Here is a 26959-nt window from a genome sequence, read left to right as displayed (position 1 = left end):
CATTGTTCCCACCTGTATTTACCAGCAATCATTCTTGCTAATCCTAGCCCCAATAAATTTAATCTATGCTTACTAATATAGACACCATGGAAATACAATGTATCAGACAGGATGAACACTTACTAAGGGCATGAGACTGTTGATCAAGATGCTTGAGTCCATTACTTTGAGTCTTATTCATTGACTTCATCATTGAACATTTTGAATGACACAGATTGACACAGCTTATGTGTTAACCAAGAGGAACAGTTTATATATATATATATATATATATATATATATTGGTTAATATATGAAAGTCCTGTTCATCTATCTGAGATTCATATACTGTATAATGATAATCTGTCCCATCTGATGTCTTACCAACCATTTCAGTGCCCTAATCTCTACGACACTGCTGCATGTGCCATCAAACACTTTATCTAGCTCAAATCTCTCACCCCCCACTTATCGTTACTGCAAACAATCTTCTGAACCATATATTCAAGTAGCTTCTTTTTGTGGGAATGTCACCTACATAAAAGTAGAGATATCACGAACATTTATTTCATATACAATTAATTGTTTTTCCAAGATAATATTTTTTCTTTTGAAATTTTTGTTTCCATTTTTTCATAAAATTTAATTATGTTAATGAAAATTCGTAATTAGGTAGGTAATACTTCTTTTAAAAGCACTATGTATCGGTTTTTCTGTACATAATTTATATAAGGAGATATATCGTACTAAAGTTTGTGTAATTTTTACGTTCTAAAATTTTGGACTTAAAAATTCCTACCACTTGAAAAAATTCTGCAATCAAAAATTCCGTACACAGGTTTCTTAATATAGCTGTGATACATATACCATGCACATTTTGTTACCGTTGGCAGAATATTATGGGAGAAAAATGGGATTTAAGTGTAAAATTACAATTGGCAAAGAAAGCATTATTACAGTGATAAATTGGTTTTAATTCAGCGGAATATGACAAGGAAAAAGAAACTCAATCCTTTCAATTTCAGTCATTAAAAAAATCACCAAAATGATCAAAATATCGATTTTTATCTCCGGAGTGTCGCCTTAAGCAATATATCATAAATAGTCTACTCTTCTAAGAACTGTACCAGTTACTAACCTAATCCATTCAAACAAGTAACCCAAGTGACAAGTGGCTCCCTCCAGTGATAATTTCAACTCCATCATCCAATGAAATTGAGGCCTTTCTCGTAAAATTAGGCATTTCTCCTACACTTGTCCATAGACCCTACCAGTTGGATCAGTCCCCCAGATATTGAACCTCTTACTTGATAACCTCCCGGGTCCTAAGTTTCTGACTTTTCAGTTCTTCCCTGTCTTTGTGCTTCTGAAGCTAAAACCATTAAATCACTCAAGACTAGGCTGGACATCAACATCCTTCCTATTGACAAAAGTGGTTATGAACATCTTGCTCACATATGAATACTGCAGCAATGTAGTGTTCAGGGTATTCAATACTGGAGCCTGGCATTCTGTTAATTCACATACTTACCTACTCTCCCATTTTAGGCTGGAGGCTCATAAGGTTTACACAGCTTCGCAACCTCCCGATCAGTTAATTGTTTCTCTGATTTGAGGCCATTGATTGCAGAACTTAAAATATGTTTTGAAAATCCTGCTGTTTCAGAATGCTGGCTCGGTGGCTGAAGGTCCTTCTCTTGTTATTCACCGTGAATGCCAAAATTCCTTCTGTCATAGGTTGCTGAGATATAGTTGAAAATGCTTCTCTTAGTGGCCACTGTATAGGTGGAAGTCCTTCGTAAGATGGTGATATTGTGGTGTACAGGAGGTTGATCAGCGTGGCTTGAATGCGTTTAATTGTTAATCCTTTGGAGTCCAGATGCATTTCCTCTTGCAACCTCTGCAGGCCCAATTTAAAATCAGGCCAATATGGGGAAAAATATACAGGTATTTATTTTATATAACACTTTGCTTTCATGGCCCATATTAATACACAATTAAAAAAAATTAGAGGAACATGTTTTTGAACGTATGCCATGCTCCACAAAAAAATACCTCACATCCAGGTATATTACCAGCTAAACCTTTATTCTTTACCGTGGAAGTATACAAAAGAACATCGATGGATTCACATTCATTTTCAGAACACAAATGGAAATGTCCAAATAGGGGCGAAAACAAAGTGATATCAGTCCTCCAGGGTGGATTTTTATCACAGTTGGAGAGCTTCAGTATGCTGTTTGTCCTCCATGAGCATTTATCACAGCTTGGCACCTACGTATCATGCTCCATATAAGTCGACGCAGGTCACGTTGTGGTATCAGGTCCCATTCTTCAATGAGAGCCTGTTCGAGGTTTTGGAGAGTCTGTGGTGGAACAGGATGCCCACAAACACTTCTGTCAAGCCTATCCCACACATGCTCGATGGGATTAAGGTTGGGTCACACTGCTGTCCATTCCATCTCTTGAATGTCCAGTTCTTGCAAGACAGCTCTGGCGATGCACGCTACATGAGCCCTGGCATTGTCGTGCATGAGTACAAATTCAGGGCCAACTCCGTATGCAGCAACCAACACATGCTGTAGCAGTATCTGCTCGATGTACCCTGCAGTGGTAGGATTACCACGGACGACGACAAGATCCGTACGGCCATGAATACTGATGCCACCCCACACATCACAGAACCTTGTCCGAATTGGTCGCCTTCCTGGACAACACTTGGCATGTACTGCTCACCATGACGTCTCCATACACGTTGACGTCCATCACGCTGGGTCAGGAGAAATCTGGACTCGTCTGTGAACAACACAGGTCTCCATTGACGAAGTTGCCAGTCGACGTGGGTACGGGCAAACCGAAGGTGAGCTGCGCCATGTTGCTGCGTTAAATGGGGCACTCCTAAGGACACTTCTCTTAACCTGTTCCTTGCTGTCTGGTCAGACACCGTGACTCCAGTGACCCTCCTGCGGTCTTGTTGCTGTTGTCTGGCAGTTGCTGAATGGCGCCGCAACGCACAGATGGTCAGATATCAGTCATCCTGTGGGGTTGTCATGTGTCCACGACCTTGTCCAAACCTCCTTGTGAACTGGCCTGTCTCACTGTAGCGATTCCACAAGTGGTGAGTAACTGACGGAGAGACATTGAGATCCACAGCAACACGACGTAAAGTCCATCCTTCCTGGATCAAAGTGACGGCCCTTGCGTCTTGAACCTCGTTAAGATGTCTCATGGGATGTGCTGGTTGATGTACAGTGTGCACGAATGACCGCAGTAGTCTGTGTACCTCTTGATGACACATGGACGCACCGCTATTCACTTTGTTTTGAGGGGTCACCTGACAGTTTAATGCATGATTACGCCTACAAAAGGAGAATAACTTCGATTTGACACACCCTGAGTAGCTATGGTCTCAAGGTATGCTGTACGATCATTGGAACCCCATCTACCAAATTAACGTTACCAGACATTACAAAACATGTTCCGCTAATTTTTTTAAACTGTGTAGATATGATCTCTTGTAATTTTGCCATGTCAGTGAAGCATAGAGTAGACATTCTTTACATTTCATGGAGAACCTCCATATTGTTTTTCTTTGACATGGTAAAACCTCAAAAGATTATCATGTCTACTCTGAAAGAAAATCTGTACAAAATTTTATATTGTCAATCAGTCAACAATACGCCTAGCAATATGTTTTCATCTATGGTACTTTCAGAAGCACTTGCTGCTATTGAGTCCTGGGTTCCTTGAAAATGTTCCATAGAAAAACAACTTCTCCACCCATCACTTTCCTCTCTGAAAATAAGGCACACAATCCTTGGTTTTCTTGTCCTCTTGGGCATCAGCGATCTGTGGCTTCCAATTGAGATGAGAAATCAATATCAAAATTACTACTATCACGTAACTGCTTGTAAATATCTTCACTTTGCATGCTGTGGCTAGTAGATGTCACATTGCTCGAGAATGTAAACATTATTCCATTGATAATATATTTCACGAGATAGTCTTTCTAAAGTGAAACAAATTAACTGTAGATATTAATAATTTCTTATGGCTATTGCTAGTCTAGTGCAGCCCTTGTAAGCTAGACCCTCCAATGAGGATGGGCGGCATTTCCCGTGAATGGAAAACCATGTGTTATTGCGGTGTAGGACAGTGTTGTGTGTGGTGTATGGGATGAAACGATGTTGGCGACAGGACAAACAAGCAGTCCCTGAGCCAAAGGAATTAATAATTTTTTATTAAAATCCTCAATCCAGTCTGGAATGGAACCCTGGGACCTCTGAACCAAAGTATTAACAATGTCAGATTAAGTTTGACTTTGGACTCCAAAGGGTTAATGTGGTTTTGTAGAGAGAGAAAAAAGGAAGTGACGTGTTTGTTCATGTGACAGAGCCAGAGATAGTGCTACTACTTATCATTACAAGATTTGATGTTTTATTTTGGCAAATAAATATAATTCTGTTTTGGTGAAATAATTTTCAGAACATTTTCATATATTACTGAATTAAGGAAGGGGTTTTTGCTAGTGTGATTTTTAGGGATGCATGGCAGGAAACACGTGGGGACAAGGAAGCATCAAGATCTCCAAACGTAGATAAGACTAAAAAATAAGGGTGATGCTAAGCTGTATCCAGTAGTTGTTTTGTTGTACAGTAACAAGAATGGAAACATTGTAAGTTGCTTGTTGTCTGTCTTTGACCTAGTAGGAGACTGTATAGGTGTTAACTTAGATCTATTTCTTCTTGATATTCTAAAGAATTGCAATATACTACGTGAGAACTGTTTAGCCTGTTGTGACAATGTAATGATTGGAGTTATGTGTGCATTGAAATGTGAGGTGCGTGATCTGTTTGTTATGGAATGTCTTTATAATCTGTTAAATTTAGGTGCAGAAAAGGGTTACTGGTAGACATGTTTTTTTTTTTTGTTTTTTTTTTACAAAGAAAGAGGAAGAAGTTGAATGAGGTTCACAAATTATATGATATTGAAACAAAAAATTTCTGGGAAATTGTATGGATATGATGCTTTTGTGGGCTGATGTTTTTCCAGGTTATTGGAAGAGTGACAGCCATTAACTATCTTGCTTCATCATGAGGTGAATTCAGGTAAGAGAGCTGTATTTCAAAATTCCCAAATGCACCAGATCTTGAACTGCATGAGAATGCTGCTCTTTCAAGGAAAAGGTCTAGCAACTCATCAGTCCCTTGTTCTTCTGCACTGAAAAAAAAATGAAATGGCGTATGGCTTTTAGTGCCGGGAGTGTCCGAGGACATGTTCGGCTCACCAGGTGCCGGTCTTTCAATTTGACACCTGTAGGTGACCTGCGCGTCGTGATGAGGATGAAATGATGATGAAGACGACACATACACCCAGCCCCAGTGCCAGTGAAATTAACCATTGATGGTTAAAATTCCCGACCCTGCCGGGAATCGAACCCGGGACCCCTGTGACCAAAGGCCAGCACGCTAACCATTTAGCCATGGAGCCGGACTCCTCTGCACTGTTAATTATGAAACAAGATTATATCACTTTGTTCTTGTTGTAATTTATACATACAAAATAACATGTCCTGACTGACTGATTCATCATCGCAGAGCCAAAACTACTGCACATTCAGAAATGAAATTTTGGGGATACATTTATATTACAATGTAGGTGCTCACTAAAGAAGGATTTTTGGATATTCCGTCGCCAAGGGGGTGAAAGGTTGGGGGGATGGTGAATTTTAAAAATGAGCATATCTATATCTCAAAAACTGAACAGTTTAAAGACGTGAAAATTGGTATTTAGAATCTCCGTTAAAAATAAAGAAACGTGTATTTTGTTTTTTGGAAAATCTACTTAAGCGGTGAAAAAATTGAAAAAGTGGGTCAATTTTTAAAATAAGTATATCTACAATATATCACAAACACCTAACATGTTACAGACATTAAAATTGGTACTTGGAATCTCCTTTAAAAATAAAGGAACACATATTTTTTTGTTTTTGGATTATCCACGTAACTCTTTCCAGTCTAACTGCGAGCATAGCTCGCAGCACCCAAAATTACGTTCACGCTGCTCTGCGAGCATAGCCCGTAGTAAGGTTTGACAATTCTCTAAAAATCGAGAACGAGCTATGCACACATTCTGCTGGCTACATCGTGTTTCTTCATGTGTTACTTACAAAAGTATTTCAATAGATGGCAGTATTGTCTAAGTCAGAGAATTTACTATATAATTGACGAGTGTGCATTAGTAGGTGTAGTCACTCAATGTGGTCTAAAACATGGCGTTTCGCGGCAAGCAAGTGCTTGATAGAAGTTATATTTTTGATATTTTATGTAATCGTAATCCCTCACATCTAGAAAACAGAAAACTTTAATAATATGTAGATATTCTGAAGTATTTGCGCAGTTATAAAAAAAAATTAATAAAATTACAATTACATACCTTCAATATCATCTTCGCTAACATCACCTTCCGAGCCAGTATCGTTGCATAAAAATATATAAATAAAATTTCATAAGAGCTCCCATTTTCGTTGTTCTTATTACTGTTTTTATTATTGAACAGTTATTATTTTATATCAGTTTCATTATTATTGTTGTTTTGTAATTGCAATGCACATTTTACATCATCAATTTAGGGAAAATATATCAGTATTTCAGAAAACTGCACTTACTTAATAATCCATCAGACTTTTTTTTTTTCATTCGCAAACATGGTATAATATATTGTAACAGTAGAAGTTCATTACGTCGGCTAGCAAGGCATGAGACTTGACACAGGGTGTGTCCAGTCTCTATCTGAATCGTTACAGAGGAGAGGGTAGCAAAAAATAAGTATAATGGAATTTTTCTAAGTTTGCTGAAGAGTTTATTCATAAAGTAAAGGTCAAAATTGAACATCACCTCAGTACAGAAGTTACAGTAAGTGTCTCTCCTTGGGTTGGGCTGGAACTGGTACACTCCGGGTTTGCAATGTTCATTTACAGCTGCACCATCTTCCGAAAAGGTCTGGAATATCTTGAATTTCTAGAAGATCTCAATGACTTAGGAGCACTTGTAGAAATGGGAACGACACTGCTCTAGTGTTCAAATGAATTCGTAAGGTATTCAATCTCTGCACAAACAAAGTTATTATTATTGTTGTTGTTGTTATTATTATTATTATTATTATTATTATTGTTGTTGTTGTTATTATTATCATTATTGACGTTTTTAAACAAATCACAGGTAAGGATAGACTGTCCCTAAAGTCTGATCGAACTTGATGATGATGATGATATAATGTCACTGACGTCGAAGTTAACACAGTCAATAGAATTAACAAAATCAAATTGAACTCTTTATGTTAATTGAGATTGAATCTGTGATGTATCAGCCAAGAAAGAAAGAAAATAAACAGGTCACTTTATCACCATCAAATATGAATAATGTTGGCTAAATAATAACGAAGGAAATAAAGTATTTCACTTTGAAGTTCACACAGTTCGATTACGAATTTATCCTTGATATAAACTGTACTTAACTTAAAGATTCTTATTCTGTGAATTTAGTTCCGTTCACAGTTAAATAATGTTGAAAAGGAAACACTGCTTGTTCTAGAAGTGTCGTGGGTTTGACACAAGTCCTATCCTAATAATTAATAAATGTCTTATGCACATTAATTACACTAGTTCATTTAATCATAGATTGGAAACGAAGTTCTACCAAGACTTGGATCACTTGGAAAAATCTAAGTTCATTGGCACTGTTAGACTCAATTAATTATTTCAGTAACTTGGTAAAGTAAATGTACAGTTCAAAAAAAAAAAAACTCTTATCACCTTGGTAAATTTAAATACTAAATTATGTACAGTTTGGCGTTCCACTGTCAGAAAAAGTTCTAACACTTGTTAAATGCAAATACTAGGTTATGTACAAGTCGATATTTCACTGTCAGAAAAGTTTTATCTCTTTTAGAATTCAAGTACGGGGTTATGTTAAATCACTTTGTCAAGAAAACGTACAGTTTGATGTTTCACTGTCATACAAATTCTATCACCTCATGAAATTCAAAGATCAAATTATGTTCAAATGCTTGATAAGGTAGAATCGTACTCATTAGAAAAAATATAAGTTCGAACCACACTTTTCACGTAAATAATTAGTCAACAGTTCAACAATAATAAAGGTGTTTTAATTTATTCCACCTATTCAATACTTATATTTTCACTTATAGTTGTTACATAATTAAATTCTTAGTTACATGGGACATGTTTCGCCCTCAATTAAGGGCATCTTCAGCCTAAATACAATAATCAAAAATACAACCCAATTAAAAGTGGAAGTTAAATACAATCATCAAAAATACAACTAAAATAAAAAGTGGAAGTTAAAAGTTTAGTCTGTTATTAAAATTCGGAACAATAAAAATGTGAAAAATGATAAAATAAAAAGATGCTAATGGAAAACTGTCTTATAATTAAACTATAATCTTGTCGGAGACTAAAACTTCTATTAAAATTCTAATTAAAACAGTTCATATAAAATATTGGACAATCAAAGTGGTAGTAATAAAAAGCCAACGACATGAGGGCGTGTACACAAGCATAAACTTGATTGTCATGAATACAATCTTTTCAAGGCCGCTGATGAAATTCGTAGCAAGTAAGGCAGAAGCGTCTATTGAAAAATTGTAAGAGGCCGTTAGCACCGGTAATAAAATGGCTGAATCCTTGCCAGAAAATGTCAACAGATGCAGAAATAAGTTTTCTGTAAGAGAAGGAAAAGAAGAAATAAGAAATTGAACGTAAGGAGAGAATTCAGTCTTACATAATTTTGAAACAGATGAGGACTTACATGTAAGTGGAAGTTGTTATTTGTTAACTACTGTTGAGTTGGTTGCTGCCCGTCTGTTGGCTCTGAGTCTGGTGTTATAACTGTGCTGCAGAGGCGGTAGTGAACTCGGAGGGGAAGGAATAGGGGAGTGCGGAAGGGAGGAGAGGATGGGTGGAGTCAAATGTGACGAGGCTGACAAAGGGGCGGAGTCAACTGCATTGCTGGAAGTAGGCCTAATATCTGTAGGTATGGGAGGAGTATTAGGGTTTGAAGAATTAAATATATTAGGTATCCTAAATTTATTCGAACTAACTGACTTTAATAATTCCGGCATTAATTCAAGTAGCATACTTTTATTGTCCGTGGTTTCATTGAGATTCTTTTGCTTATTGTACGTCTGATCTAAATAGATGTATAAACTTTCTAATTCGTTCAGCATTCTTCCTTTTTGTATGTTTCTAATTATCGCTAAGTCTTTCTCTATGGATTCAAATCTGTGACCAGTCTCCCTCATATGCAAACTCATCGCTGAGTATTTCCTATGTTTTTCCGCGTTAACATGTTCCATGTATCTTGTCATAAAATTTCTCCCAGTCTGTCCAACATATGAAAAATTACACTGAGTACATTTAAGTCTGTATACTCCCGATCCTAAATAACAATTCTTATCATAATTAACTTTTTTATGATTAAAGAATATGGACTGGTTAGTATTAGTAGTTCTAAAAGCTATATTAAGATTATGTTTCTTGAATACGCTAGTAATCTGGTGTATAGCTGGATTATTAAAAGTGAATGTAGCATACCGGTGCTAACGGCCTCTTACAATTTTTCAATAGACGCTTCTGCCTTACTTGCTACGAATTTCATCAGCGGCCTTGAAAAGATTGTATTCATAACAATCAAGTTTATGCTTGTGTACACGCCCTCATGTCGTTGGCTTTTTATTACTACCACTTTGATTTTCCAATATTTTATATGAACTGTTTTAATTAGAATTTTAATAGAAGTTTTAGTCTCCGACAAGATTATAGTTTAATCATAAGACAGTTTTCCATTAGCATCTTTTTATTTTATCATTTTTCACATTTTTATTGTTCCGAATTTTAATAACAGACTAAACTTTTAACTTCCACTTTTTATTTTAGTTGTATTTTTGATGATTGTATTTAACTTCCACTTTTAATTGGGTTGTATTTTTGATTATTGTATTTAGGCTGAAGATGCCCTTAATTGAGGGCGAAACATGTCCCATGTAACTAAGAATTTAATTATGTAACAACTATAAGTGAAAATATAAGTATTGAATAGGTGGAATAAATAAAAACACCTTTATTATTGTTGAACTGTTAAAAAATTTTCAATACGGACCTAAAATGAGGTTTATAACATGTAATAATAATTAGTCACTCGAAATGTACACGTCTTGTAGTAGAACTTCTATTGTCACACGCAACACGATGCTAAAATACTCTTAAGTTTGTTCGAAGTGTTGCAGAGTTAGAGTTCCATAACACGGACTTAAACTTTCGTCGAGGTCGAACTGGAAACTCACATAACGGCAACGAAGAATGACCTTCAGTTGACCGACTGGGCTCGACTGTGGCACAAAGTAGACTGGTTTAACAAGTGAAATGCCTGCCTTTTTATACAGGATCTCGGAGAATTGAAGCTATTTTATCTTATTCAATATCTCCCTTAATATTTTATATATTTCTTCCAAATTCGGGGATGATGATCATTAAAAAATTGGGCTACACGATGATGTAGTTCATTTTCCCGTTCGGTAATCCAATCAAAAGATAGTGACGATAGAATCTATAGAACTTTCCATTGGCTGATGTAATCTGGCCTTGACCGTGTTCCTTAGGTCGTGACGTCACACCTCCACCTCGCTCTCAGCTGTCGTGCTTGCAGGCTGCCGGATGTGATTGCTTGGCGCGGAATATAACTTTATACATCGGGAACTCTATCTTGGACAATCATTCCTGGTATAACATATACAATTTTAAAATCTCAAGTTATAGCTGGCATGAAACAAACAACATTTTTAAAAACTAGATGCTCAAACAAGCACAAAGAAAAATGAATCATGCAAATATCTCCTACAGGTACAGAGATATAATCTTTTTCAAATCCTTAGAAATGCCCAGTCCAGAACGTTTGTTAGGGATAATCAGGCCCAGAGCATATTGGGTTAAGGGGGTGAAAAGAACGGAAAAAGCGGGTTAATGTTTAAAATCAGTATATCTACAGTACATCTCATAAACTTACATGTTACAGATGTGAAAATTGGTACTTGGAATTTCCTTTAAAAATAAACAAACACCTACTTTTTGTTTTTGAAAATTCCACTTAAGGGGTGGGGGAGGGAGATTGGAAAGAACTGAAGAAGAAATTGAATTCTTCTTGTGATGATACTTATATCTTAGAAACTAAGGATGTTACAGATGTTAGAATTGGTATTTGGAATCTCCATCAAAAATAAATGAATGCACTTTTTTTGTTCTTGGAAAAGCTACTTAACGGGGGGGTGAAAATAAGTGAAGAAGGATACTTATATCTCAAAGACTGAAGATGTTACAGACGTGGAAATATGTATTTTATCTCCTTTAAAATTAAAAAGAAACACAATTTTTTGCTTTTGACTTTAGAGAGGACTGTATTTCAAATGTCTAGTTCCATGTCGCATGTTCCAGAGTTAGCTCTGCCAGTAGGCTGGTATTCTTAGCCCCAAAATGCAATACCGCAAATGTGGTTTACAAAGAGGTCCTAGGGTAAAAAAACCCACAAATTTTCGGTGAGTTTTTATACTTTAGGAATTTTCAGATAATGTCTTAGTGCAGTACCGAGGAACGATCAATTTATCAAATTACAAAATACTCGCGAGTGAAGCCACGGGTAACAGCTTGTATTTAAATAAAGCTCTATTTGTTTCTAATCAGCTTAGTACCTACATTTGAGAAATGGAACACAGTTTAACAGTCTAGTGGACCTCACGTTCATCACAAAATATTCTAATGAACACATCGAAGAATTTGATATCGTAAGTTTTTACATCCTTCGGGGAAGCTAGAAAGATGGCATGACTTGGTGACAGGAAGTTGTACTTCCTATATTATACGAGGAGCGTTCAATATATAATGCAACACATTTTCTTTCTCGGCCAATTTCGGTTTAAAAAATTGGAATTTTGTTTGGGACATCTTTGAATATTGCTGCTTCGTCTAGTAGAGTTTCGTTAATTTCCAATAGGTGGCAGCTCTATAACTAGCCTTCAAAATGGTATTTGTAATGGAGGTGCATACTAACAGAGAGCAGTTATTGAGTTTCTTTTGGCGGAAAACTAGGGTATCACAGATATTCATAGGCACGTGCAGAATGTCTATGGAGACGTGGCAGTTGACAAAAGCATGGTGAGCCCTCTCCACGACAACACAAGACTGCGCACCCGACAGGAGCTCACAAAACTTCACTGGCTTGTTCTTCCTCATCCACCCTACAGCCCAGATCTCGCGCCTTCTGACTATCATCCGTTTGGCCCAATGAAGGATGCAATCCACGTGAAGCACTATGTGGATGATGGGGGAAGCTATTGATGTCCAATAACGGACCAAATATATTGGTAATATAAATTTACTCATTCGGAACAAATATTTGAGGTTCCCTATGGAAATCAACATCTTTATCATCTGATAGCCAGGCAGGCATCAATTTTTGAAAATGAGACAATGTCTCTCATAGTGCATTGGCACTGCCAGTGGCTGCAAGTAGCCTACGCAGTGGCCTCTACTGGGTATGTGGGTGTGATATTAATATTGCACATGGTGGAAGAAATGATTTAAGTAATCATGTGAAGTGTGGTAAACACGTAAGTTACGTTAAATTGAAGGAAGATAGCAGGAAAATCAACACCTTTTTTACGAAGTCTGGGAACTTCGACAATGACGTAATTAAGGCCGAGTGTCTGTTTACTTCCTTTTTGGTGCAATACAATGTTCCTTTAAATGCGGCTGATCATGCCATGCGTCTTGGTGGGTGTGCTATTTATCAACTGATGAGCTCAACTTAGCACACTGGGGCAAAACGCTGGCAACCGGGAATAAGTTAGCTGGAAAATTTATTATGTCCAATAACGGACCAACTACATTGGTTGGCTCCAAAATCAACCAGTCCAGTGGTAACATGCAGGCTCTCACATTATGGTGGCATACCTGCCAACTTTTACGGTTTATCCATAAAATTTACGTAAATTGCAGCATTTTACGCTTTTACGTGTGGACGGTTTCATTTTACGACTTCGTGGACAAAAATTTGAAACGTTAACATTCGATAATCGCTCCACTTCCGTACAATCTATTGTTTGCGTGGGTCGAAGGCAAGTACACGATAGTCGATAACTCATTCTGTGATATGATTGGTATTTTTAATCGTGTGATGTTTATGTCGTTATTGGAATTTAATTTAAAGCTGGGATAACAGTTCTTCCATGTGAATCTTAGGTGTCGACAGGCTCTGCTCTGCAAATTCTTTCTTCTGCTCCGTTTGCTTGTTGTGATTTAACCTTTAACCACGTGGTGGTTGTTCTTTGTTGGCCTTTTAAGGTTATGACATATTTTAATGAAGTGTTCGAGTTTTTGTGTTATAACTTCGTGCTTCGCAGTTTCCTCTATTTGTTGGACTAATTACACTCGTTCCAGTGACTGGGTATACCGCTATTAGCGAAGCCCATTAAATTATAAAGAAAAAGAAGAATTACATTCGTTCCACGTGTGTATGTTTTTTACCATATGCATATTCTTTGTTCACGAGGTTGGCGTCATGTTCATTTAAAGGTTTAAGACATTGTGTGCTTTGCCATGTTTTAATGAAGCGTTTGACTGCCTTGAGTGTTTGTTATAATTTTATGTGACGTTCAGTGATCCAGGTTCCTTTTGATGTTTCAATGGATATAGAGACATTTTTTCTCAGACATTTTCATACGCTATATTCCTATTGTAGATTATCATTAATAAATCCAACAAGAAAAAGTACTTCCAGATATTTAAAGAATCATATTCTGTTGATTTTCCGTGCATACTGAAATCAAGAAAGGGAGAAAAATTTGCCTTTTGTATGGTATGTGGGTGTGATATTAATATTGCACATGGTGGAAGAAATGATTTAAGTAATCATGTGAAGTGTGGTAAAGACGTAAGTTACGTTAAATCAAAGGAAGATAGCAGGAAAATCAACACCTTTTTTGCCAAGTCTGGGAACTTTGATAGTGACGTAATTAAGGCCGAGTGTCTGTTTACTTCCTTTTTGGTGGAACACAATGTTCCTTTAAGTGCAGCTGATCATGATGGTGCTTTATTTAAGATGATGTTTCCCACATCGGAAGTTACAAAGAAATACAGTTGTGGTCACACGAAAACGACATGCATTGTAAATAAATGGCAAAAAATGCATCATCTGAAGTTGTTAAGTGCCTTCACAATGGACCATTTTCTTTGGTAATGGATGGAAGCAATGATACGAATGCCAGTTTGTATCCTATTGTTGTTACATTCTACGATATTCCATGGGAAAAAGTAGTGGGCACTGTACTATCCTGGTGTTATCACAGCTGAATTCTCATAACATACCAATTGAAAACTGTGTGGCTTTCTGCTCTGACAGTGCTCCTGTTATGATAGGACACAAAAGTGGGGTTTCAGCAGTTCTGAAGGAAGTTCAGCCGGGTATTGCCATCATAGGTTGCATTTGCCATCTGATTAATCTAACAGCTGAAAAAGGTGCTGGAAGATTACCACTTAAAGTGGATTAGATCCTCGTTGATATATTTTATTTCTTAGAGAAGAGTGTCAATAGGAAAGAACGCCTTCAGAAATTTCAGAACTTGCACAATAAAGAGGCTAAGAAAATTCTGAAGCATGTATGTACTTAGTGGTTATCTTTAGGCAGATGTTTAGATAGACTACTGGACCATTGGGATCCGCTTCTTTCTTTCTTCAAGGAGAAAGTAATATTATGTACCCAAAACATTTCCACAAGCTTGACATCTTTCAGAATACCTAGAGTTGAAGAAAGTTGATCCAAAGAGTATCAGAAGAAGAGAATTCTTGATTCTGCTACTACACATGCCCCTGAAAGAATAGGATACTCGTATTCTTCCAAAAGTGACAAACCCATCCTAAAAAGTAAGGCTTCTGCTACAGCTCGTGAGGAAAAATTGTTTATGTTCCCATCCTCAAACTTGAACAAGGCCTTTTGCACTTTCCTTCATGTGACTATTCCTGTTTTTGACAAATTCAGTGTTGCCCTTCATACTTCTTCCCCACAAGTTCACTTTTTATTACAACTTCTAATGGATATGCTATAGCAGTTGTTCACCAAGTTTGTTAAGTCTTAAATTGTCAAAAGCTCCTCATTGCTTGAAGTTGAGTACAACTTGATTCAAAATCAAAGAAGTGATGATAAGTTAGTTATTGGCATTTAGAATTCAAACATAGTGAATGATCTCCAGGATACAGATAAATCCCTTTTCTTTTCATCAGTAAGAAACTACTTTTGTACTGCCTGTGACTACATCATCAACAAGTTTCCACTCAAGGATGATGTGTTAAAGCCTGCTCAAGTTGCTAGGTTAGACAAAATTGAAGATGCATGGTTTTCTTCCATTCGTTTTTTCTTGGAAAAGTTTCCTATCATGTTATGCAAGGAAGAGAATGAAACTACAGATGAGGTGGTGAATGAGCTTCAGAGGCAGTTCGCAGCTCTTCAGGTAGATGACACTTTGGTTGCAAATCAAGATGCTGCAAGTGATTCCAGTTGGGCACAAATATCAAGAATTCGTGGAGCCGATGGACTTCTTAAGTATAACCAAATTTCTAGGGTGCTCTCTATTCTCACTATACCCCATAGCAATGCAGAATGAGAATGTGTTTTCAGTCTTGTGAAGAAAAATAGAACAGATTTCAGATCATCAGTGTCCAATGAATCTCTGGAGTCTATTTCTATTTTGAAGACCAGGAGTCTGGGTCCCTGTTATGACAAAATATTTTGCAGGAAGCTAAAAAGGCCACAACGATGATTTTAAAGTCGAACTAGCGTGTGATTTGCAGTGTGTATTATATTATTTCTTGCTTGTGTTACGTTAAACAAGTTTTATTTTGTAAAGCCTTTTTCAATTATCACATATCTGCTTAGTTTATCAAAGAAGTCATGTTATGTATGCTCCAAACTAATATTCACCACGCCTGCTGCTGTTTAACATGGATTTCTTCTTGATTGTTATTTTCATCTACAAATCATTGGCCTATGATGTAAGTAGATTTGATTTCATTGAAATATCCTGTTTAAAGCATGAATTATTGTATTTTGTAGCCCAGAAGTATTATTATTTTCATCAAGCAGGGGTATGTCGAAAATCCTTAGATTTTATTGTCACGCGTGAGTTTTACTGATAGCCCTTTTTTCAAAAGTTGGCAGGTATGTGGTGGCATAAGGCCGTAGCATTGAACAGAGATTATGTTGAAAAATACGGTATTTTAGCAAAAGGATTTGAAATAATATGGTGTATTTGAATCCTCAATAAAACCAACCTGCTTTTAGAAAGAAAAAAGGTTTGCATTATATATTAAACACCCTTCGTAAATTATATTAAACGAGAGGAAACAGAGGTTTATTTTCATGAAATATCTCTCTTCTCCTATCTCTTCATCCATTCAGCTGATTATTGCTGTTGTTCATCCTATGGATCATGTGTCTCCATTCAGCTCTATTCTGAGCAGCTTCTTTCAGTTCGGCCATTGTCATGGCAGTACCTCCTTTGATGCCATCTAACCATCCTGATCTTGCCCTTCCAGTTCTGCATTTGTGACCACCATTCCAAGCATGACATCCTTTACAAAAGAGGTACATCGCATTATGTGGCCAAAGTAAGTTACATTTTGTCTCACTGTACTCCTTTCCAAGGAGATGCTTGGCTTGATATGGTCCAATATTTACTTTTTCCTACTTCTGTCTGAAAACAATATTCTCAGCAGACTTTGCCAACACCAAGGCTCAGATGCATCAATCCTTTTCCTGTCATTTGTTTGAGGGTCCATGTGTTGCTGCTATAAGCATCTGTAGGGTTAACAATAGCACTGACCAGTCTGTATTTGGCTCTCTCATGATGTCCTTGCTTTTCCCAATATTTTTCAAGCTTATTATTGTGTTCCAAGTGTCTACCACCACTGGACTTCAAGGAAGCAGTCACCTTCACAATTAATTTTAAAACCCAGGAAGATGAAATCCTTAACCACCTCTATTTCTTTTTTTGTTAATTTCGGTCTTAACCTACATGTGTTTTGCTGTCACCATGATTGTGGCCTTGTAGAGACATAAATACAGCCCAAACTTCTCACTTTCATCTTTTCCTTTCCTGGTGAAATATTCAGTGCCGTTTTTGCTCTCTGCCAACAGGATGGTATCGTCAGCATTTCTGAGCATAATATATTTGCAACCATTTTTCACACCCATCCTAGACTCAGCCACACCAGCCTTTCTCATGGCGACTTCTGCGTACATGTTGAAAATTGAAGGTGATGGAATACAACCTTGATGAGTCCCTTTCTGGATGTATGGCATGTATGGCATTTGAATGGTTGCTTCCTGATTGGTGCAGAGTGATTTGATTAGTTTGACGAGGCATCCTGGTGTTCCTATTTCTTTTAGACAGCACCATGGCTTGCCATATTCATTATCATCTAAGGCCTTTGAATAATCAGTGAAACATAAATATGGATATCTTTCTGATATTCTTTGGCTTTCTCCATTATCCATTGAAGGTTTACTATATGGTTCCTTATGTCATGTCCTTTGTGGAAACCAGCTTTTGCTTCCAGCATTTCTGTCAATAATAGTCATCAAATGTTGTTGAATAGTTTTCAAGAAAATCTTACTTGCATATGGTATAAGGACAACTTTGTGATAGTTGCAGCAGTCTTTCTTCTCACCTTTCTTCGGAATATGGATGAACATTGTTTGCTTCCATTTCCTGGCTATTCACAGTTTCTCCACATTCGCTGGTTTAATGTCAGTACTGCTGTTATTAGGATCTTCAACAATTCTGCGGTAATTCCATTAATTTACATGTAATTAATCCATTAATATCGAGGGCTTTGTGATTAGCTAGTTGTTTCAATGCCCATGTGACATGTTCCTCTAGAACAGAGCTGCACAGGATTCTTGCATACATGAAGCGCGTTGTTGAAGTGTGCAAAGTGGCTGGGTTGAATTAATCTCCCCATCTTGCTGTAACAGGCAGATTATATCTATGTATCTATCTTTCTCCAAATACTGATGTATTCTCTCATGCTACTCATCTCTCTTCCCCAATACTTATGTAGTTAAATGAATGCACCTACAAATATTGTTAGTTTCATAACTGATGGAAAAATAAATGGCAGTCATAAAATTTTTAAGTTGTTTTTACCTAAAATACACATAATTATGCAAATTGGTGATTTGCTTTATTTCTTAAGTACAATTCTTTCAAAATATGAAGGTTCCTATACAGTCCATGATTTAAATTCATTTTGTTCTGCTGCAGCTAAGTTAGAAAATGCAATTCCAAAGTACGAAACAGAAACTAGCTTATTTTTATTAAACTGAACAAAACATAAGAATGACAGGATTGTAAAATTGCCAGTTCCTTGAAAACATTATCATTTTCTACATATAGAGTTGCTACTTAAAGTTTTATAATTTATGCTACATTTAGATTTCCTTCAACTCTTCTGCAAATGTCAGGAAATATAGTCTTCTTTTTAGGATTGCATTGGATAATCTTGAATGATAGCTTGTCTTGGTTCATTTCAGAACTGAAAAAAGTTTGTGGCCGGCAGAACATGTTCAACGACAGTCCTCCCCTCCTTAGGTCCAGCCTCACCCATCCTGGGCTGGACTGTTCCGTCCCATGCATGTGTGACCATCGCATGTGTACAACATATTGCACACTGTGCATTACTTGTGCACCTCTGCTTTAGAATGTCTGTTTCCGGTTGGTCATCCTTTTCAAGTTGTTGACCTGGAGGGCCATTATATTATAGCTGTTCTGTATATTCCTTCTTTCCACTGGTCTTGTATTTCTGTACAAAAAATGAGGAAAACATGCACATTCAAGAAAAATATTGAGAGAGACTGCATACTGTCTGTAAGATTAACATATTAATATTTTGTCTAAAAATGTTATTCCTGATTTTACTTCACAATCTCCCGATTTTTTAATTTTTGAAGGTAGGCAAGTATGCATTCGGTTCATAGAAAGCTGCTCATATCTCACGGTTCTCTACCTCATATAGGATAATATTGTGACATTGGGTGCCATTTTATTGTATGGCCTTTTGAGGTACAAGTTAGCCTGACTCCAGCTACGAGTGATGCCACTGAGTTAGGACCCTGCCTACTTGCCACTGCAGTAACCAGTCAGGATCAAGCCAAATGTGCAAGGCCATTCCCTCGGCCACCTTTCTGTGATCTCTCTGCTGGCCTCCCTTATAACACAAAAAAGAAATCGTGTCTGTATTTTCCAGGCTTGTAGACCATGGTCCAGGAGCATGTGATGGTCCCCGATGTTTCATCGAAGGCTGGGTTCAGCATTATTAAGGATTCTGGCCAACTTCGATAGCTGCGAAACTTACAGTGGAATGGAGTGGTGTTGCAATTACACATTATATAGTGCAGGCTACGGTGTGCTGCTCACCTATTGGTCCGCCTTGCTGGAGGGGCGGTCGCTGGTTGGCTGTCCTTCAGCCAATGATTGAAGCATTAAAGAGCCCGATATAGGTCGACCTGCCTTGATGGAGACAGATCACCCATTGCTTTTTCTGGTCTGCTTCAACTGTCATGTCCTCGAGGATTTAAAGATTTCAGGACTGGAAACCAGGCTTTGTTGACACATTCGGATTCCTCCTTACAGTTGAAGCTGTTGGTATGCTTCAGGATTTCAATGGCTTCCCTTTGTAACCGGGCGTGATAAGATACAGTAGTTGACAGTACTTTGATGTTGCTTTACAGTATGTCATGGCCTGCTAACAGTGAGCATTCAGTGACTGATGACCTTTCTGTTTTTCGCAGCCGACTGTGCCTGTTGTGCTGTTTCAGTCGTGTGGCAATGCTGCATTTTGTAGTTTCTATATATACCTGTCCACAGCTGAATGGAGACTGGAAGGTGAACCTAGAGCTTTCTGATTCCAGAATACTCTGGAGGCTTCTCCCTTCGTGAAGTATCGAGACGGTCTAGTCTCTCTGTTTAAGGCAGGCTGGACGAGCTTCAGCAGTCAGTTCCATTAGTGATTGAGACTATTCAGTTCTGCCAGCGATCGAGATGGTTCGATTCTGTCAGAGGTTCAGTAGAATGGGTGCAGCTGTGGAGGCCTGAATCGGTTGGTAGACAGTGACGACTGAGTGCTGTTGGTGCTTTGTGTGCATGTGAACTGATGACAAGTGTGGGACAGTGCAGCTGAACGATGAGGGACACTGAACGAAGACCAGTATGAGTGTATGGACTGTGTACCACATACAGAATTGTAAGGCTGTGTTGCGTGTGCACAAGCTATAAACTGTGTGATCATGATAATGTACAGCGATTGTAAGTGTGAACTGCCCTAGGATCTAAATGACAGTTGTAGAAGGGTTGTCATGCAATTGTTCTAGTTCGCAAGTGTCAAGTGACTGAAGCAGTGAGGGAGAGATCAAACTGGAAAAATTGTGTGCCTGTGTAGTTGTATAAGCAATTATTAATTAGTCAATAAATCTTAGTGTTCATTTACATAACCGCCTTCATGTTACAATATCATGGAGAGACTTCTAACTAACAACTCGTCCTTCCCATTTTTGTATGTAAAAGTTATTTTAAGTATGAGTTGGCTCGATGGGTACGTGATGCATTTGTTCAGCAACTTCCTGGTGAAGTGCCATCTTCATGAGCACAGATTCACATAATTGTAAATAAATTTGAAACTAGTGGCTCAGTGATAATGTACAGCGCACACACACAATTTTAACGGAGGAAAAGCTGGATGACTTTGGTGTGAATCTTGAACGGTACAGAATAAATCGCTCACAAAATTAGCACAACAAGTAGGGGTTTCGGTTTCCTCTGCACTGATATGTTCTAGGGTGAATAACGTGTGCGTCTGTTAAGTCATCAGCCCAGAGGCTGGTTGGATCCTCAGATAGCACCACCAAAGGTTATGCAGTTAGAGAAAAACCGCAAAAACCAATGGCAGAGCCCAAATGAGGCGTGCTAGGCAAGATGAGGAGTGAGGTAGTTTGCCATTGCTTTCCTCAATGAACCAGAAGGTGCCATTGCTCCAAAACTGACCCTATGAGGAACACCTTTTATAACACTTACACACTAGTTGTGTTCCGAATGTCATTACTCAGCACCACCCACACCCCAGCAGCTTCCATATTGTCACAGCCATGGATGAGACTGGGACTTCAGTAGAAGCTACACTTTGCTCTGGCCTCTGCCAAGAGATGGATACAAAAGTACTACATTCATCATGAAATGGCAACAGGCGGCATGAAAAACATAAACAAACAAATAAATAAGATGAAGACACTAGTTAATAATCGTAGCATAAGGCTGCCACATAAATTTATTACCGAAGGGAGGATGAATAGCTCACAGTGGATATAGACGTGTGTCTAGGGCCTTTACCGAGAGGAGTCTGTGGACATACAGAGAGAAAAGGTGTTTTATAAAATATATATATTTGACTAGTATCAAAAGCATTGCCGACTCTGTGGTGTAGTGGTTAGCGTGATTAGCTGCCACCCCCGGAGGTCCGGGTTCGATTCCCGGCTCTGCCACGAAATTTGAAAAGTGGTACGAGGGCTGGAACGGGGTCCACTCAGCCTCGGGAGGTCATTTGAGTAGAGGTAGGTTCGATTCCCACCTCAGCCATCCTGGAAGTGGTTTTCCGTGGTTTCCCACTTCTCCTCCAGGCGAATGCCGGGATGGTACCTAACTTAAGGCCACGGCCGCTTTCTTCCCTCTTCCTTGCCTATCCCTTCCAATCTTCCCATCCCTCCACAAGGCCCCTGTTCAGCATAGCAGGTGAGGCCGCCTGGGCGAGGTACTGGTCATACTCCCCAGTTGTATCCCCCAACCAAGAGTCTGAAGCTCCAGGACACTGCCCTTGAGGCGTTAGAGGTGGGATCCCTCGCTAAGTCCGAGGGAAAAACCGAACCTGGAGGGTAAACAGATGATGATGATGATGATGATCAAAAGCATCAATAATATCAAGAGTGTTCGACACCAAAGTAACATGGATTTTAATGACTAGAATAATTATGCAGCATACTAAAATCTGCTCATAATAGTAGATGGCCATATTGAAAATAAATAACCTCAGGTGGATGGTATATCATTTTCACAAAGTCATACAAAAAGAAAGAAATATTACAGCTAAGGTTAAGGGAATATTACAGCACACAGACCTACAAAGCTGTTACACATCAAACCGTATAGGTATACACGGGCCCATTGTTTAAAACCTGCTGATCCAGCCACAAGAATGATATCTTGCGAGTGGTATCTTGCATCATTAAATGACTGTTTATTCGACCCACAGCTTGTGTTCTTTTTGGACAAGGCCACGTTTCATCTTAATGGTCATGTGAACAGTTATAACTCGCACTATTTGTGTGCAGAAAATAAAATCCTAATGGTTTTTATGAAATCCCTCATTATGATAGGAAGATTGGTGTGTGGCGTTCTCTTGGGCCTAGTTTGTTCAAGACGACAGTAAATGCAGAGAGGTACCAAGATGACATTTTGGCATCATTCTTCCATCAGTTAATAGAAGATGAAAATTTGTGTGGGAGGTTTCAACGAGATTCAGCCCCTGCTCATACAGCAGAAAATTTCCTTCTTACAATCTTACAATCTCGGAAGTGTTTGCAGACAGAGTGATCAGTGCTGGTCTATTTCCCCCTCGTTCTCTAGATGTAACAGTGAATGATTTTTAATTGTGAGGTAAACTGAAAGAAAAAATGTATCGAACAAATCCTCACTCATTGGAGGAACTGAAAGAAAACATAACAAATGAAATCAGAAACATTACAGTGGCAGAACTCCCTCGCATCAGCCAGAATGTGGTTACCAGATACAATGCCTGTATAACCCAGGAAGGATGACACTTCCAGCATCTTTTATAAGGTAAGATTTCACATAAGATTTTATACGCGCTTAATGCAGGGCAGCCACGCACAACAGAAGTTTTGCTCAAGCAACTGCCATAGCGCAGGGTACAAACACCGTTCTTTCGGTCTTAGTTTATATGGTAGACCCTGTATTCACTCTTATATGTTTCTGAGGTTGTGTGTGTGTGTGTGTGTGTGTGTGTGTGTGTGTGTGTGTGTTTTTTTTGTGTTTTTTTTGACCAAATGCCAAGTCCCAGAGCCAGGGGAATTAACCAGGTATGATTAAAATCCCCAACCCGGCTGGGAATCGAACCTGGGACCCTCTGAACCAAAGGCCTTTATGCTGACCATTCAGCCAAGGAACTGGCTGTTTTATATTGTCACTTGATTAAATAAAATAAATGAGATTTTCTGAGAAGGAACATCTAGCTGTAATATGCTTTAAGGCTGTTCTACTCTCTTTATAATAATAACTATTAAATTGTCCGGCTCCATGGCTAAATGGTTAGCGTGCTGGCCTTTGGTCACAGGGGTTCTGGGTTCGATTCCCGGCAGGGTCGGAAATTTTAACCATCATTGGTTAATTTCGCTGGCACGGGAGCTGGATGTATGTGACGTCTTCATCATCATTTCATCCTCATCACGACGCGCAGGTCGCCTGTGGGTGTCAAATCAAAAGACCTGCACCTGGCAAGCCGAACATGTCCTCGAACTCTCCCGGCACTAAAAGCCATATGCCATTTCATTTTTTTCACTATTAAATTTTACTCAGTATATGAGGGTACATTTTTAAATGAAAGAACATTTGAGTTTCATGGAGTCTGAATCTGGAACAAAAATTGTAGTGAGAGCAAGCCAGAAGTTTCAGAAGGGAAGTTCTGAACTGAGAATAATGGCTGGGGACTTCTGAAGAAAACAGGAAATATATGCTTTCCTGAGTTGTGTCAAGAACAGTATTAATCTGACTCCTTTCTTTGGAAATACAAAGGTACAAAAAAAGATACCTCATTTTTGAGCATCAGAATTGATGATTACTGTATTTCTTATGGGTAAGTTGCACACTCAAGGAATTTATTGGATGATCTGTGATTGTTAAAATAAACTTTATGTCACTGTTAACAGTTTTTGTAAATTATCAGTGGCCTTTTTTTCCACTGGCTAGGAAAAAAAGCGAGTGCGCGCACGCACACCTGCTAAATAAGTTAAAGAATTCATCTCTGTATTTTATAATTTTTCCTCCAAATTCTCGATAGTTAATTCAGTAATGTATTTCTGTCTACATTCAGCCAATATTGATTACATTCTCCTGTAGCTTCACCATTGGCTTTGATGATCGTATTCTCATTACCTACAATGTCAGAGGTGAGATAAATATAAAATGCTATGAATTGGCATTTTAACTAAACTTACACCTGAGAATTGTCCTACTGCATGTAACATGGTATATATAAATGAAAGGGTCAAACACTGGTAGATTGAGAAAGCCAGGCTATATCGATAGCTGTTCTGTTCAGTTTGGTTCTGTTCTTATGCAACAAGTTCCATGGTTTCTTCGTGGAAAACCAAGCATAACTTCTGAACAACTCTTTTAATCAATGTTTCTCTTTTACTGCTAATCATGTGATTATTCAACCATTTCACTCGTAGTGATGTTCATGAGCACATATTAATAATAACGTTTGGACTTAAAAGATGCCAATGGGTTGAAATTTTGACTTATAAAGGAATTCTTTAATAATATGCCAGTAAATCTTCTGACATTTAAGCATTCTCGTATGCTTGGATCCAGCCTCTGTAGCCTTCAGCATGGACAAACGCCTAACCAAGTATTCTCTTAAGTCAGTCTACAATATATTATATTAAGATGTATTTCATTCATTTTCTTAATAGGTGTATATGTGTTCCAGTTATGCTTTTGATTAAGTTGGACTTTGTCGTATTGCCGAACTGAGTGGCTCAGACGGTTGAGGCGTTGGCCTTCTGACCCCAACTTGGCAGGTTCGATCCTGGCTCAGTCTGGCGGTATTTGAAGGTACTCAAATACATCAGCCTCGTGTCTGTAGATTTACTGGCACATAAAAAGAACTCACGCGGGACTAAATTACGGCACCTCGGCATCTCCAAAAACCATTAAAAATAGTTAGTGGGAACCAATAACATTATTATTATTATTAATGTTATTATTATAATTACTTTGTCATATTAAGTTGTTTATACCTAACGGAGTATTACTTTTGTCTGATCTTTCCACAGATTTGTAGTGGAATACTTTAATGATCCAAGGCGTGGATACGGGCACAATGTTAAAGATGTATTTTCAAAGCTTCGTGCCCAAAAATTTGAAGATCCATTTGGTCCTGCTAGAGAACAGTTTGATGGTGCTGGTTCATTGGGAAATGGTGCAGCTATGAGAATAGCACCCTTGGCACTATTCTATCATCAGAATTATGAGGAACTAGTAGAGAAGGCTAAATTGTCGGCTCAGATAACTCACACTCACAAGCTGGGAGTTGATGGTACTGTCTTACAGGTAAGAGCTTGAGATATACTGCTGGTTCTGTTTTATTCAGTTAGGATATGGCTCATATCACATCACTACAGAATACAAAAGTACATTATTTCCCACCTACATCTTGCTTCATCATGTCTTTCTGTCTCTCTGTCTGTCGAGTCCTCAGCCCACAAAGGCTCCCCAGCAGCTCCACCATCAGCTGTCATAGAAAGTCTAGGCATCACTGAAGAAGCATACTAGGGAAGTGAGGGAGGTAGTTTCCTGTGGCTTTCATCACTGAGCCAGAAGGTGCCAAGCGGACTTAAATGTGCTCTATACATCAGACGACCATATGAACAAAACTTTCACACCATCTGTCAAAGGACTGGCTGCACAAGAATGGCTCTTACCTCTATCACTTTTTTTATTATCAAAACCAAAGATGAGACTGAGACAGACTACAAAATTAACAAACTTGCTTTAGCCCATACCAAAAGATACAGATCTCATCCTCGTCTGGGTCTACATTGTATAGTAACAAAATTAATTCTACAATAAATTAATTGTAATTGAAATTTAAGCTCCTGTACTTTAAAAAAAAAATTTGTATTGCAAGTATTCTCAAAGGATCTTTTTGTTGCTAACAGGAACTTGGCTGGCTCACCAGGATAGGTTCTTAGAAAGAAAGACAAAATTTTGTGCAGAATAACATTATTATTATTATTATTATTATTATTTTTGTCTTATTAACACTAGAACCGCCGGAGCGGTCAAAATGACCGCTACACATATTCCGAACTCAATTTTGACTACAGTTTTTATTGTAGAATATTGGGCTTCAGTGACTTTTCCTGATTAGTGGTCAGGAAAATCCCTGTTAAATATAAGTAATTTTGGATCAATGGAAGGGGTGTAAGTAACGGGTATACCTACTACCGCCGGAGCGGTCATTTTGACCGCTGTATTAATTTTCGTAATAAAATGTATTATAACACACATCTCTCGGTGAGATGTAATCATGTACTAATAATTATCCTATCAACAAAGGAATGTTCAAAAACACAACAATGGAACTCGGATATATTACGAATTGAACGAGCATTATTTCCGCTGCGTCTCCGGCAGTTTTATCATTCGTCAGCTTCTCACAGTGCAGTAGACATATCTAGTAAACCATCAGTTGTTGATTCTATTGAATGACGTTCCTGAAGATACGTCTGATGTAGAAAGTGGTCCAGATATAAGGGATATGTATGTTGGGTATTCAGCCCGAAGGCTAGTTTGATCATCCACAGTTCTGCCAAAAGCTGTCACTCAGGAGGCATACTAGGGAAATGAGGAGTGAGGTAGTTTCCCGTTGCTTTCCTCACCGAACTAGAAGTTGCTATTACATATCAGTCTACCAATCTCATTGCAATGCATGCACCAACCGACCCTATGAGTGACATTTTCACACCAATCATAACAGGGACTGGCTGCATAAGGAATTGTATTACTA

At 38.2% G+C, this 26959-nt stretch overlaps 1 protein-coding gene across 1 annotated transcript in view; it reads left to right on the top strand.

Moving 5' to 3' along the window:
- LOC136862844 (ADP-ribosylhydrolase ARH3) overlaps positions 1-26959 on the top strand; it is a 177499-nt gene that overhangs the window by 19818 nt on the left and 130722 nt on the right. Inside the window, exon 3 of the mRNA XM_067139110.2 lies at positions 25224-25500. Coding sequence (XP_066995211.2) covers positions 25224-25500 — 277 coding nt within the window. The remainder of the gene's footprint in view (positions 1-25223; positions 25501-26959) is intronic.

This window comes from Anabrus simplex, chromosome 2 (genome assembly GCF_040414725.1).
Source record: "Anabrus simplex isolate iqAnaSimp1 chromosome 2, ASM4041472v1, whole genome shotgun sequence".
NCBI classification, from domain to species: Eukaryota; Metazoa; Arthropoda; class Insecta; order Orthoptera; family Tettigoniidae; genus Anabrus; species Anabrus simplex.
Note: the sequence above shows the minus strand (reverse complement) of the source record. Positions and strands in the feature narration are given on the sequence as shown.